General features: G+C 37.5%; 1 protein-coding gene across 1 annotated transcript in view; it reads right to left on the reverse strand.

Moving 5' to 3' along the window:
- Window positions 1–14,967, reverse strand: part of PPP4R4 (protein phosphatase 4 regulatory subunit 4) — a gene marked incomplete at its 5' end in the record, with an annotated part of 74,380 nt that overhangs the window by 23,892 nt on the left and 35,521 nt on the right. Inside the window, 5 exons of the mRNA XM_082485791.1 lie at window positions 1,434–1,556; window positions 4,141–4,262; window positions 9,287–9,394; window positions 12,350–12,456; window positions 14,677–14,750. Coding sequence (XP_082341917.1) covers window positions 1,434–1,556; window positions 4,141–4,262; window positions 9,287–9,394; window positions 12,350–12,456; window positions 14,677–14,750 — 534 coding nt within the window. The remainder of the gene's footprint in view (window positions 1–1,433; window positions 1,557–4,140; window positions 4,263–9,286; window positions 9,395–12,349; window positions 12,457–14,676; window positions 14,751–14,967) is intronic.

The following is a 14,967-nucleotide window of genomic DNA, read 5'->3' on the forward strand; positions in this document are numbered from 1 at the left end:
GAGAGATGAAAAACTATAAAGATGCTGCAAATGTGCTTGGAAAAACAGTTAAGAGAAAGTTACCCATGGCTCACTGACAAGAAAGGTAAATGTATAAAAAAAGGTCTGTCCTAGTTATAGTACTATTCAGTAGTTTCACTGGTTTTTTGGATGTTGGATTAGAGACTTCGCTTGTTAAGTATTCTGGTAAAATCAACTAGGAGGGAGGCTACTTATTCTTCAGAAGAGAGAGTTTAAAATGATCTTCAGAAACTGGACTTATGGTCTTAAAACTTTAAACTCCTATTCTATTAGGACAGAAATAAGGTACCATGTTTAGACAGATCCGCATCACCTGCATAAGGCCAGGAAAGAGAAAAACTAACTAGTTGAGATATTTATTTTTTTTTTTTTAAAAAAAAGGCTCCATAGGCTGCACTTGAACAAGTAATGTCAAACTATTGCAAACTGTTGCAAAAAAAAAAAAGGCAGGTTTTTATACTGAAAAATGTAAACAGCAATCTAGCTTGCATGACACATGAAGTAACCCTTTCACTTTGTTCAGCTCTCCTAAGGCATAACACTTCAAGAAAAACCAGAACTTGCCAGACAGAGTTCAGAGGTGAAGAGAAATCAGCAGTTAAAGTCACTCAACCTAGAGAAAAGGTGACTGGGAAGACACGATAAAACCAGGATGGACTGTCCTGGCTCTATATTTCTCTAAGTATCAGTTTGACACTGTGGAACAGCCCTTTTGAGTTATTTGTAATAAAGCAACAGTCACTTTGATAGCCTATAACACAATCATAAAGGATAATTTTAAAGATCTTTAAGAAAGACCAAAGGGTTTAAGAGTCTAGGAGGAAATTCTCTATAATGCAAAACCGTGATTCTGTGCTGTCCCTCCTCAGGTAAGCTCTCTGTAGCAGGTATATGGTGGGCAGAACGATCAAGGAAAGATCCGCTGCGCTCAAGTGAAAACCACAAAAATTACCATTAGGTCTCCCTTCTCCCCCGACGTTCCTTATGGGCCACACTCGGTACTGCGCCTCACAAAAGTGAGCATACACAGTTAACATCACACTGTGTTTTCAAAGGTTTCCAGTTTCAAAAATTCAGTCATCCAACTCACAAGCTCCAGAATATCCAAGAAGGAAACAAAATAAACCAGTCAAACCAAGAAACACAAACCACCGTGTTTCCATCTCCGACCCTGGCTAAACAAAAAACTGTCCCTGTCTAAACATAAAAAAAAAAAAAAAAAATAAACAAATGGACACCCAAAGAGCAAATTCACAAAATCCAGTATTTATGTGATAAATGATTTCAGACTTTTACTTCCATATTTCTTTTTCTAACTATCATTTCATTTGATACATTCAAATCTGGATATTTTCCAGTTCTGCAATCTTCCCTCATTTTTAAGATTTTTTTAAAAGAATGTTGAATCATACCATATAATCCATTACACAGCTTCCCTAAATGGAAAGATAAAGAAACCAGGATAGATTCATCTGCTTTGAAGGACTTTTCACAGAAAGATTTCACTAAGGGGAGCACAGTCTGACTCCTATCATCTGAAAAACAAAAGAAATTTTTAAAGTTAGCCATTTGTCAATATCTAAAAAAAGAGCACAGAGAGGGGACTTCCATAATAAGTTATGAAAAACATTATTTAACATGCTCAGGAGGATTTTTGACAGGCACTCGCTGGAGGTAGAAAACAGAGGTACAGAAAATGACAAACATACTATCATAATACAGGTCCTAAATTTTAATACCTTAACTGTTTGCTTGTTTGTTTGTTTTTAGGGAAAAGGCATCCCCCAGTAAAGGATGAGACAGAGGATAAATGAATAGTCACTAACTTCTTTATTTCCCTGTGTTCTCAGTGAATGGAGAACACGAGTACTCCTACAATAAGGTTTCCTACAATAGTTGGAACACCGAGAGATCAAGACCGAACATGACCATGACAGTATAAAGAAAAATCTGGATATGCTGGAAGTGAATTTTTTCAACCTACTGAGAAGAAGAGGTTGAAAATCTTTTGGTAAATAATACATTCCCAGAGAAAAACGAAATAATTAATGGCAGAGGAAAGAAATTATAGAAATTACAAGTCAAATCCAAGCATTCTGCCTCCTTATAAAATAAAGGAGTAAATGTCCAAAGAAATGTATGTGTTTCAACTTGTTTTAAATAAAACCATTGCATTTTAAAATGTTCAATTTTAAAAGGATTAGGATTTTTTTAACGGTAGATCAACACCAAAATTCAGCTAATAATTATGGTTGAACAAAATATTTAGGTTGACCTGAAGAAATATTTTGATATTGTGGGAAGGAAACTCTAGGATATAATTTTGGGTCATCTACCTTTAAAATGTTCGTTTTCTAGTTCAGCCACGAAACCAAAAACTGCACAAACCAGATTTCTAAAAAAACATTCATTGCAAAACTGTAAATAGTACCTGATTGCTTTCTCTAAGCTTTTCTCAATAGCTAAATGCAGTAGTTACAGTAATTGGGGGGGGGAGGGGGGGGGAGGAGTGAAGACCGGGAGGTGCAGAGAGAAGCACAAACTTAATAGCACTAATGTAAAGGCTCAATAATTTGAAAAATAACCTACTATCAACTTACTGATATACGCACTAACTGCTAAAAAGTCCATTTATGGTATTCTCCCCAAAACTATCTTATTTCTTTATGTACTCTTCCATGTGGCTTATATGCGATCATGTATTTTAGTAATTCATCACCGAGTTCCTGTACAGTAAATATTTGCTCCTCACTTATGCGTCAGGAAGGAGTAGTAGAGTCAGTAAGATGGGAGTGGGAGTGGGAAATGTGGTGCAAAACACAGAGTTGCTAATGAAGATAAACAACTGAAGAGTTTGGAAAAAGACAGTATAAAGAGCAAAGTGGCAAATAATGAGCAGTGATCAACAATGATATGAAAAAATATTTTTTTCACATACACTATATCAGTGATCTATCGTACTTTGCTGCTTTGTACATTTCCAGTTGTAAAGAAAGAAAAAAAAACAACCACCACAAACCAAAAACCAGCAGAGAGCACAACTGATAAAGACCCAGAAAAAATGGCTGTTATTGTCTTGTACATCCCCCTGAAAAAAATCTAGAGAGAGCTGTTGACTGGAGGCCAAGGCACAGCACTTGCCCAGAATGTCCCCCTATACTGGAGCACTCACAGTAGCTCTTCTTAAAGTTTGCCCCAGTCGATGTTGAACTGAACTTGCGATGAGAACCTGAGAGCCATGGCATGTAGGGAACCCACCACCGCTATGCCAAAAGGACCAGATACAACAGAGAATTTCTGTTCCTCAAATGAAGACACAGACACTCACCCCTACACCTGGGGAAGCATGAAATATGCATGTTGATCAGGGGAAAGATACAGAGTGCCGAGAAAAAATACAAGCATTTACATTTTCTCTTTTAAATACAGGAAAGCTTTATAAAATACACACACTTTCGCGTTGCAAAGAAGAAAGCTTTCAAAACCACATAGCCACAAGTTTAAAGGGATTTAAATAGTAATGATGCTCAGTACCTGTAAAACTAGTTGCGCACACTGCAGTTCATGGGACATGAAGAAATACTTTCTGTTCCAAAATTTACAAATGTATTTGATATAGAACACTGGATGTTAAACCTGCAAGGCTTACTGATACACACACAAATATCATATCATTGCCCCAGTCTGGGCTCTTCAGCTCCGAAGGCAGGCAGCAGCAGTCTGTAGCTAGGACTAGCTCTACTTCAGTTAAGGGGCAAAAACTAGTTAATACCAAAAAAAGCACAAGCACAAGCATTCTGTCTACTGATAGCATTAAGTAAATACTAACAACCCAATATTCCCATCAGTTACACAGTAATTTTACTCATTCCATTTAGCCACGTTACATTAGAAACTTGGACTAAGACAACTGATTTCATGGACAATTGGTTCACTTTCCTTAAAATTTAGTATGTACAAAGCACTGCAAGACATGAAATACATAAAGGATAAAACAATAAACAAAATAAAATCAGAAAAGTCTGAAGAATGCAGGCAGAACAAAAAGCATTTAAATACATTTATAAGATGCACTAAAGCATTAAGAACTGGGCTAGTAAGCCTAAATTAAGTTCTTACCTGTATCAAACATATCGAGCAGATTCACTAACGTCTCAAAAGCTGCAAGGCGTACACTGCTGCCCTCATCTCTTGCCAGTTCGACTAACTCAGGAAGCACCACAGTTTTTGTTAGTTCTGTCCTGCAAAGCGAGGCAAGCAGTCAAGAGAAACACATAATGAAACAATACTGCCACAGCAAAACGGAGTTCTTTCTTGAAATACTGACTTGGTGAAGAAGGAAAAATTGACAAAGTGGTGAGGAAATGAAAATGAAATTAAAACCTCCAGTGGATCTCGGGACTTTTTTTCCTCGTTAGCCAAAGAAACATGCAAGTCTAAAATGCTAAACTTCATCACTAAAAAAGCATTCAAACTAGCTCAAAATAAATCAGAGAAAATGCAGTCGGAAAAACCTCAAAGGCGTCAAGCTACTTCACGGTGTCACTAAGAAAACTCTTCTGATCAAACATGCAGAAACTGCTCAATATGATTGCCCAAAGCCAAAAATTACTGAATATGAGTCACGCTGGATTGAACTGTGTGGAAGTCTCACGCTTCAAAGATGAGCCTCTTTTACAGAGGGTACGCAACCACTGCTCAGAGAAAACGCGGCTTCCCAGCTAGTCCAAACGCCAGCTTTTAGGCTTGTTTTAAAGTAGTGAAGAAAGGCTTCTGCTTGCCTCTTTTTGCCTTGGTAACTACTAGCAGCGTCTGCGTGTGCCACGGTCCTGACAACCTGAACCTACACGTTGGCAGCAGGTTGCTGTATTGGGGACTGACCTAGAAATCGGAGTTTAATCAGCGAGCTGACTAAGGAGGAGTGAAATACTCTTGACACAGGAACATATGCACAGTGAGGTGCCTAGCATAAGTGAGAAGAAACGAGATTGGCTTCTTGGAGCAAAAGCATAGCTTCTGTAGAAGCTAACACCCAGCACCGCTTCCCATGTCCCAGCGTATAACTGATTCTTGATTGCTTTGTGAGATCACAGTCCTACTGACAACAAGAACTGGGAAGACATTCTCAGCAGTGACACTTTTTTTTTTTTTCTGTCATACTCATTTTTTTATTTGATTCCTAGTGGTTTGAACTTGTCTGCATTTGAGTTCAGAAGCCCACTTTGTCCTGTTCTCATGTACGAGAGCTCTCGGTCTGCTCGTCAATTAGTGGAAGTTGTAAGCACGACATCTCAAGAAGAGGACCTCAGCAATTTATAATAGCCAAAGATCTGGCCCTCAATGTTTATCCCGCCCAAAACATAGAAGTGCAGGGAAGTACTCTGACAAAATTACACTACGTGAGCATTAATCAAGACGGCAAATTCAAAACTATGTTTGACACTTTGAGCAACTGCGTACAAAGAGTTTAGACTCTGTCATTTCAATCACAGTTTTTAATACAGAACTAATCACAACCTCCAGGCTGCCAGATTTTTACTGAAATAAAAATGCCCAAAATACCCTTCCAATCAGACTAAACAAGTAACAGCTGTCCCTTTTGTAAATCAGTACAAACAATAATACTTTCAAATGTTTATAATCATCATCAGTGATTTGCAAACCTTATATAAATAAACCTTTATTATTGTTACCAGAAAAGCAAGATGTAGCTTAACAGTATTCTTCCAAACAGATGTTTAATCATTCACATAAAATTATGACAAAATGACATGATATCTTTTAGTGGTAACATCACTAAATAGTAAAAATAAGCATTGGGACCGATGTCACACGATGCCTTCTACATTCACCTAAAAATGTGCTTATTTCTGTTTATTTAATTGTGTTTATCTTCCTACCACCTATTCATCCCCAACATGAAACACTGCAATAGTTTACATACCAAAAATACCAACAGTTCACCATTTGTTATGAGATTGAAGATTAAAGCATCTAAATCATTGGGAAGGAACAAGGCAAAAACCTCTGAGAGAGAACAGTGTACAGGAATACATCAATGCTAAAGATAAAAGTTAGAGAGGAAAGAATTGAAGAAAAATATACAGAACGGACCACTAATTGACAACTACGAATTTAGCCTGATTACACCACTATTCTAAGGCTGGGTAAATTGCCAGTAATACTGTCATTTGTCACTGCATAACACCTATCTTGTTTTAAGACTTTCAGCTCCCAGGTATAATAAGTGCAATTTAGTTCATTTTAAAGACACTAAACAGAATGAAGAAAATTTTATCTCCTTTCCAAAATGGTCACTTCTTAGTATAAGATCTAGCCACCTTGTTACACACGCAAACAACTTTTTTGCTTCTTCTTTCACACTGCTTAGTCTACATTGAACTTAAACAGCATTTGGAGGAGGAGTGAAAACTAAATGCACATGTTTAGTTCTTATTTTAACACCTGGATGTACATATACCTATCTTAAATATAAAATAAAACCGCTGGAAGCAAATTGACACAGATTCACACAAACTGTACTTCCTAAAGGCTCCCACCAAAATCATTTTCTGCTTCTCAACAGGCTGAGCCACAAGGCAAGGAAATCTGTGCAGCTGCACATTTTTAAAACATAAAAAACATTCCAGTGATATCTGAAAGTAATGTTCTCTAACTATACGCATACCCTAGATAAGAGTTATTTTACTCAGGATAACACAGTTACGCTACTTAAAAAAAAAAAAATATTTGCTGTATTATGTGTCAAAAATCACTTTCAAAGCCAAATTCATATGGTTACTTCTTAGCTCTTGACTACAGCAGAAGTTAACTGAGAAGGTTAGAGGAATCCATGGAAATGCAGACAGCATCTCAAATAAGACATCAAAAAAAAAATCTCATGGGATTTAGCAATAACAAGGAAGTGACTGAGACAAGAAGATACGGCCTAGGAATGGTCGAGGGAGGTCATTCTCCCCCTCTACTCTGCACTGGTGAGGCCACAACTGGAATACTGTGTCCAGTTTTGGGCTCCCCAGTTCAAGAGGGACAGGGAACTGCTGGAGCGAGTCCAGCGAAGGGCAACTAAGATGATTAAGGGCTTGGAGCATCTCCCTTATGAGGAAAGGCTGAGAGCGCTGGGACTCTTTAGCCTGGAGAAGAGAAGGCTGAGGGGAGACCTTATTATGGCGTACAAGTATCTAAAGGGTGGGTTGAAGGAGGATGGAGCCAGGCTCTTTTCAATGGTTCCCAGTGACAGGACGAGGGGCAATGGGCACAAGTTAGAACACAGGAAGTTCCGTTCAAATACACAGAAAAACTTCTTTACGGTTCAGGTGACAGAGCACTGGCACAGGCTGCCCAGGGAGGGGGTGGAGTCCCCTTCTCTGGAGATTTTCAAGACCCGCCTGGATGCAGTCCTGAGTAATGTGCTCTGGGCAATCCTGCTTTAGCAGGGGAGTTGGGCTAGATGATCTCTAGAGGTCCCTTCCAACTCTGAAAATTCCGTGATTCCGTGATTCATGGTCTGGAGACAAAAAGGGTGGGACTACATCCTACATCAAGACCCAGAAATCATGGGGCGGGGGGGAGGCGAAGGGGGTGGCAGAGAAATGCTTTGCAAATACGTTTCTGTGGATTTTCATTTTGGTGGCATCAAAAATCTTCAAACTAGTATGACAGAACTGTCCCTCCCTTCAAAACTCGGTAGTTATTATAAACTAGTCACTCCCTGAAGATAAACAGAACCCTCTCTTTCACTTTTATTCAATTTTAAGATACATAAAGATGCGTGAGATACATGCACACAGTAAAATTAATGCAAGCTCAAATTATTCAGTAATTCCATTTCATAAAAAGCGTGTTAAATTTCAAGTTTTACAAGTATCAACAATATCAACGAATACTACCTTTCTTTTCTGTAATCACAAGTTCTTTTAAATTCAAAGCCATTCAATATGGAAAACGTTAAAATGATTTACCTTGGTAACCTACGTTTTATTATAAAAGAAAGCGCAAAAACAAATGAGTAACTTTACTGAGATGAGTAATTTGTGTTTTCACATTGTTCACATCCTTTGAACTTTTGCAGGACAAGGACTTTGGAAAACAGTTGCCCAAAGCACATATATAAAATTATTTTGTATGCAATAAAGACAAGTTTATCCAGGAATCTAGAAATTACTACCCTGCATGACCTTAAGAAAACAAAGTTAAATTAAGTACCTGGCAGTAATGCTTAGCTGTTGCTGTGGATATTCATTCCCTGTATCTGAGTAAGCTGAAACACCGCCTGAACAGACACTTGTCCAGTATTCCATGGCTGAGAGGTAAATCACATTGCTTCAGGCATTTCTGGTGGTTTGGTTTTGTTTGTTTTTTTAAATAACTCTAAACCACAACATAATTCTCCATGTGAAAAAAATAAAGCATTCCACAGCCGCAGGAAGGTATCTTTTCCGCAAGCACCAGTACTAACAAACTGAAGTGCATATTTACCTTATCTTTCAAATTACATTTCAGTTTCTGCTCATCCTTGAATTTGCTCGCAAATTCACAAAAGCCAGAGGGACTCTTAAGATCGAATCTATCCCCACGGTGTAACACAGGGCAGGGAAACTTACTTGATATTTTCTTCAAGTCTTTAAGAGAAGTTACTGCTTTTTTTTCCTGCCTGACACAATAAAAGGTAGACTTGGAATTTTAAACTATTTGTTCACTCAGAGACTGTGTTAACTACCCTGTAAGGGTAGTTAACGCCTTCTATTTATTGAAATAAATGTTCCAGACTTTTTCTGTTCCCAGATGTGCAATATTGAAGGTCTTCAAGCTTAAGAGTAAAAGCTGATATTGAACTGAAATTTGCTTACAAAACACATTTAGCATCCTTTCACAAAAAAACTGCGCAGTAATTATTAGAAACTGCTAATACTTGCCATAATCCTCTTCCATTTTTAAATAAGACCAATGACATGAATGGATAATTGAGATGGTTTCAAGAAGCTATAGACGAACTCATTATTTACAAAAAAAAACTGTTGTTTGTATGGTTCAGCAATTTTACTATCAGAGAGAAATAAAAATCTGAAAATGGAAAAGAGCCAACTGCCAACAGCCAATTCCTAAGAACACATCTGTACACTCCAAATTCATTACTGAGTATGCGTGAATGAAGTTAGAAATCTTAAAAGGAGTTTTTAGGTTACCATTAAATATTTCAGAGAAAGATTTTGCGTTTAGAAGCAGTTATGCAAATTGTACTCACCCTATTCCTTGAGCTATGTGTTCCAGTTGCCGACACATGCAAGTTCTAACTTCATATTCCACATCCTGGCACAGTGATTTTACCAATGGAAGAATCTCTCTTTTAATACTAAAAATGTGAACATTTTTTATTAATATACAGAACAATATATAAAATCCACTCTGTAATACTCAATTTTTTCCCATATAGTACTTCTAATGGCAACTTTTTTTAAAACTGATGTATCACACACGGTAAATGATTTTTCTGAGAATTTTCAGTTATAAAAACTGTACATCAGGCAAGTATGTGCTATAAAGAAACAGAAAAAGGATTATTTACAGGCATTATAATTTGCTCATATTTCATCTAATTTTTTTTAAACTACAAAAAAGTAGGTAGCCTTAGAGATGCTGTCCTCATTTAATAACTGTCTTCAGTACAGTTTTTGAACAGCCACTGTAAGAATATAAAGAGTTATATAAATGGAAGTGCAGATCCAAATTAATTGTCTCTAATACCTCATCTTTAGTATGCATGTATCACCAAAGAGATATTTGGAAAGGACAAAAATAATTTACAATTAAAAGCTTCAGCACTGCAATGCCTTTATGCAAGTAGACCCAAGTATTCATGCTCAATCAATGGCAGATACAAAATAACTATTCTGAACTCTGTTTAAGTAAAAACACATACTACAACTTGGCAGAATCAGCCATTGTGTTTCCTTTCACTGCCCAAGATGCTGTCATAAGTATTCATAAAATATCTCTGTCCAAATCTTCATGTTGTTGCAAAACTTAGGAGAAATAATATGAAGCCACAGACAAGCAAGTTTTCAAGCCAGCTTGCACAGCTTCCATTCATCCCAGTGAAAATTAATTTACTTCTTACAGCAAAATTTGGCCTCAAGTTTCAAAAATTGTAGAAAACCTTGGCAGTTTGGCATTTTAAAATACTCTGAAGTAGAGGCTGCTTCCAAAAAAGACTTGTTTTTAACTAGCTGTTGGAACAGCGGGTAGCAAAACTAATGTTCTATTCCAAGGTCAGTACTTCTTCAATATTCTATAAAATAACCTGGGAGTCACGTGAAATACAAAAGACAGGGTTTTAAATTTATTATAAATTTTATGAGGAAAAAATATGCCATTATAAAGAAGAATGTGAAGGTATGCTTATACATTGCCTACTCCTGAGACCAAGACCCCTCCTGCAAGGGGGATGAGAGCGCGCCGTGAATCTTACTCAGCTTGCCACATTCTAAACCGGCGGATCCAGCTCTCTTTTCAGCCCCCTGAACTGCACTCAGAGCCCGCCACCAGAGGATCAGCACACTCCAGAAAACTCTCAACCATCTTCTTAACATGCAGCTTCTGAGCAAAAACGGTGCTACTATCTGTACACCGAAATGAGGGGTTTCCTATTTCAGAAGACTAAAGAATCACATTAAAGAAACCAAACAAAAGAAGGTGTGATTATTTCAACTTATTAGAGCTAACAATATTAGAATTTCCCATAAGACTCTAAGTGATCCGGAAATTCATTTTATTTTCATGAGAATGTAACATCAAACAAATAAAAGAAATTTCAATTCTGGCGGAATTCCACAAATTTTGAAGATAAACATTTTGCAGATTCATAGAATCATTTAAGCAGGGAAAACCTTTAAGATCATCAAGCGCAACCACAAACCAAACACTGCCAAGTTCACCGCTAAAGCATGTCCCTGAGCACCATGTGTACGTGTCTTTTACATACCTCCAGGGATGGTATTTGTGAGGTACTCCCCCACCTCCCTGGGCAGCCTGTTCCAATGCTTGATAACAGTTTTGGTGAAGACATTTTTCTGAACATCCAATCTAAAGCTCCCCTGGTGCAACTTGAGGCCATTTCCCCTTGTCCTATGGCCTGTTCCTTGGGAGCAGAGACCATCCCCCACCTGGCTAGAAGCTCCTTTCAGGTAGTTGCAGAGAGCGATAAGGTCTCCCTTGAGCCTCCTTTTCTCCAGGTTAAACAACCCCAGCTCTTTCAGCTGCTCCCCATAAAACTTGTGCTCTAGTCCCTTCACCAGCTTCGCTGCTCTTTGGACACAAAGGCTTTGGTAACATTCTCAAAATATACTACTTTACCACGCTCATTAACTTTTGCATGTCCAACAAGCGTAGCCTACATAGCAAATGAGGGTGTAGACAGTTTCCTTTTGGCTGTTTCTAGTTCTTTTTATTCAAGAAAAAGATCATAATTTGAAGAAATTTATTCCTAAATGTCTTGTCATACAGTTCTGTTGTTCACATTTTCTGTTAGGCTGAATTCTTGCATTTTGGGGCAGATCCAAATCATTATTAGGGCAGACTTCCTGAGCTAGGCACGATTCCTGTGCATTTAGTAGCCCTCAGGGGATTTATTTCATAATGCAAAATCACACGGGTCCAATTGCCTGGATAGGAAACACATTTGTTGAAATGGTCCTACTATCATAAGACTGGATATACTGTCCAAAGAATGCACCATACCAACTGCTTCGGGCAGATTTGCTTTCACCATTGCTTCCCTATTCTGCACCAGTGTCCAAACCCACAGGCACTGAATCCAAGGATAACATCAGGCAACAATAGTGGTTACTGATACATCTCCATATAATTAGGGACAGGAAAAGAAATAATTAATGTTAAATCTGGTTAGACAAATGAAAAGTGAGGAACAGGAATCTTCTCTTTATGACAAGAAACTCTAAGGTGATGAAGTTGTTTTTTGTCTCTGTAAATTGCAGAGAAATGCACTTTTTGGCTTATTTCCCAGCAAGAAAAACAATAGGGAAGAATGGCATGAAAATGGCACCTACTTGAAGCTGTGGAAGAACATACAAACTGAAGTTATAAACGGATGAATGTCAGCAAGTCTGAGTATGCTAGTTACATAATGAACATTTTTTTATTATTAATTAATATCCACATAAAGGCATCTGTAAAAAGAAAGCATTTAATTTTTGCAATAAAATCTACTTTTCTTGTAGTAATTTTTCCTCACTAACAAAGAAATACTGGTGTACACTGTGGAATGAAAATACACGTACAGTCTACTTACATATGAGCTTCAAATTTGTTAGCTAATTTCCCCATGATTTTACAACTAACTAAGCGGGACTGAAGTGTTTGAGAAAGCTGTGCTTTGGAAACAAGTGGATTCAGGATCTAAATGAAAGAAAAAAGAAGAAATAAGAACAGAATAAATGTGAGCAGTAAATCATGTTTTCCTCTTCTTAAAAAAATAATCTAGGGAAACATATCCCAAATGTCTTCTACCCCTTTCATGGAATTAACCAGTACTAACACTAATGATGCCTATGTACATAGGTCTGTTGTATTTGTATTTGAGCCCATTGGAAACCCATATTTAATATTCAGTGCTAATTATAGCATATCAAACCCCTATCTTGGCCCAAATAGCAGTTTATGATTCACATCACAGCCACAGTTTTACATCTCTCTGCTTGTGTCTTTATTTTGAGACTAAGTTGTATATGAATATTTATAGCTATTAGCTGATAATTTTCACAAAAGTTGTTAAATATGTTCCTGCACAAGAAAAAAAAAAAAAAAAAAATACGCAGAGAAAGGAAAAGGAAGCCTCTCTGAGGTTCCTTCTCAGAAGCTTTCCCAGGAAACACCTCTTTTGACGTAAAGTTGTGAGGCAACGATCCCTCTCAATTATGCATACTGTGGGGATCTGTAGGGAAGAGGTTTCGATTCCACACAGACACAGAAAACCTGCATCTTTGTTGGACCTCTGCTGCCGTTCGCTGCACCACCGCTCCGGTCCCAGAAACACCAACTGCGGAACACCAACTTTAGATATATTATTTTTTGCCCAGAAGTAATCACAGAAATCCAGGCGCCAGGCCAAGAGGAACGTTACAGAGAGGCATCTCCTGTAATCTGCCACAGTTCCTCACTCAATCTCTTTTGCAGAGCTCCACAAAAGGATAATATACAGGGCAGGAAAGTCAAACGATATTCTGAAAGCGGTTTTTCTCCTCCTACCAGCTGAAATTTTGAGGTGAGAGAATCTTACACTGTAAGGAGAAGTAGATCACTCAGACTAGACTTAGTACAGAAGATATGCTTCTAACTATAACACTGCATAAAACCATTAGTTATCTACAAAACTGTATATTACTTATTTGGTCTTTGAACTGCAACAGCAAACACACCATGTCTAGCAATACTAACTCCAGTTACTGACCTAGACACTGTCTCTCCCGTGAAGTGGCCATTGCCAGAGACAGGACACCAGGTTAGGCTGAACTCTGGTCTGAGACATACACCTTTTCTTACGTCCTTGGAATCTACAATTGTCCTATGATTTTCACTTACAAAAAAAAAAAAATTAACAACGAGAATACTCCAAGTTTTCTGACACAGAGATCCTTCAAGTAACACGAAAGGCCCCTTTTCAGATTCAGGTTTCTGTATAGCTGCTGAATCAACACTGCTTTACCAGTTGTGATTTTCCCAGAGCAAATTTTTGTGAAAACTTACAAACGCGTTCCTAGAGACAAATCAGGGGAGAAACTCCATCTTGTTTAAACGGCATCTTTAAAATTACATTACAATTAGATTTTGGAGGTGACTGGAATAATTTCTCTTTTTTTTCGCAACCTAACTTTTCACCCTTTAGAAGTTTATTTTTTAAGCAGTGCTGGATTTCAATTAGCCAGTGATTTTAATGAATATTTTTATACTACACAAACGATTGTATATTTAAATCTCCATATTGTTTTAAATTATAAACACAGTGAAAGATGCCTCTTGCAAAGCTTTTGCAACTTTTGTTATGTTTTAACAATCAAACATGAATACTTACATCAAAACTGAATAAATTAGTTTAGTAAAGGGGAGTGACATTATGACTTAGTTACAGATTCCCTTCCTCTTTCTTGAGCTACACAGCGGAAAATTAAGACTGTTTGCAGGGCATTAGATGTTTGATACATCAAGAACAACTGTAATACACAACAAAATGCACCTCTAGCATTCAGTCCCATTTAGCAGAAATCAGAATTTTAGTCCAATAGCAAACAAAATGTAGTTTCTTCATGAAGACACAGAATGAGATACTGTCTTGTAAACCAAAACAGGATACATGAAAACATGTTAATGAGAATATTAAGTGCAGTGGAAGTGTTACAGTAAATAGTCTTTATTTGCTGTAGAACGCTACAATTTTTAAGGTGACCCTCCTGCCTTGCCTTTCGGCACGTTCCTCTCTTACAGCATGTTCCACCAGCATTACTGTTTTCACGGGCATAGAACTGCCACAAATCTGGCTGAAGTGAATGAGACTTGCAGGGAAGTACAATCTTACAAAATATTATTAATCTGCTGTTAGCATAAGTGGGAGAATATTATTACCTCATGTCTGATAGTCTCTTTGGGTAACGCTTCTATTACAGCAAGAAGAGTTTCTAGCCATGCATTGCTGACACCTGTTAGAAAGAAATGGGTTACACGTTATATTGTACATGTAACGAGTATAACAAAACCCACACCAGTTTTACAAAAGTAGTTCTCACTTTTTACACACACCTCTTCAAGGAGCTAAGTATCCAAAAACCACCTAATTAATATTCAAGACTTCAAACTAAGAAGTACGACAGGTGAGAAGCAAACTCTGTTCCCACTTTTTACCTTTTCAATTCTTGC

Source organism: Vanellus vanellus (assembly GCF_965231255.1).
Source record: "Vanellus vanellus genome assembly, chromosome: 6".
Lineage (NCBI taxonomy): Eukaryota > Metazoa > Chordata > Aves > Charadriiformes > Charadriidae > Vanellus > Vanellus vanellus.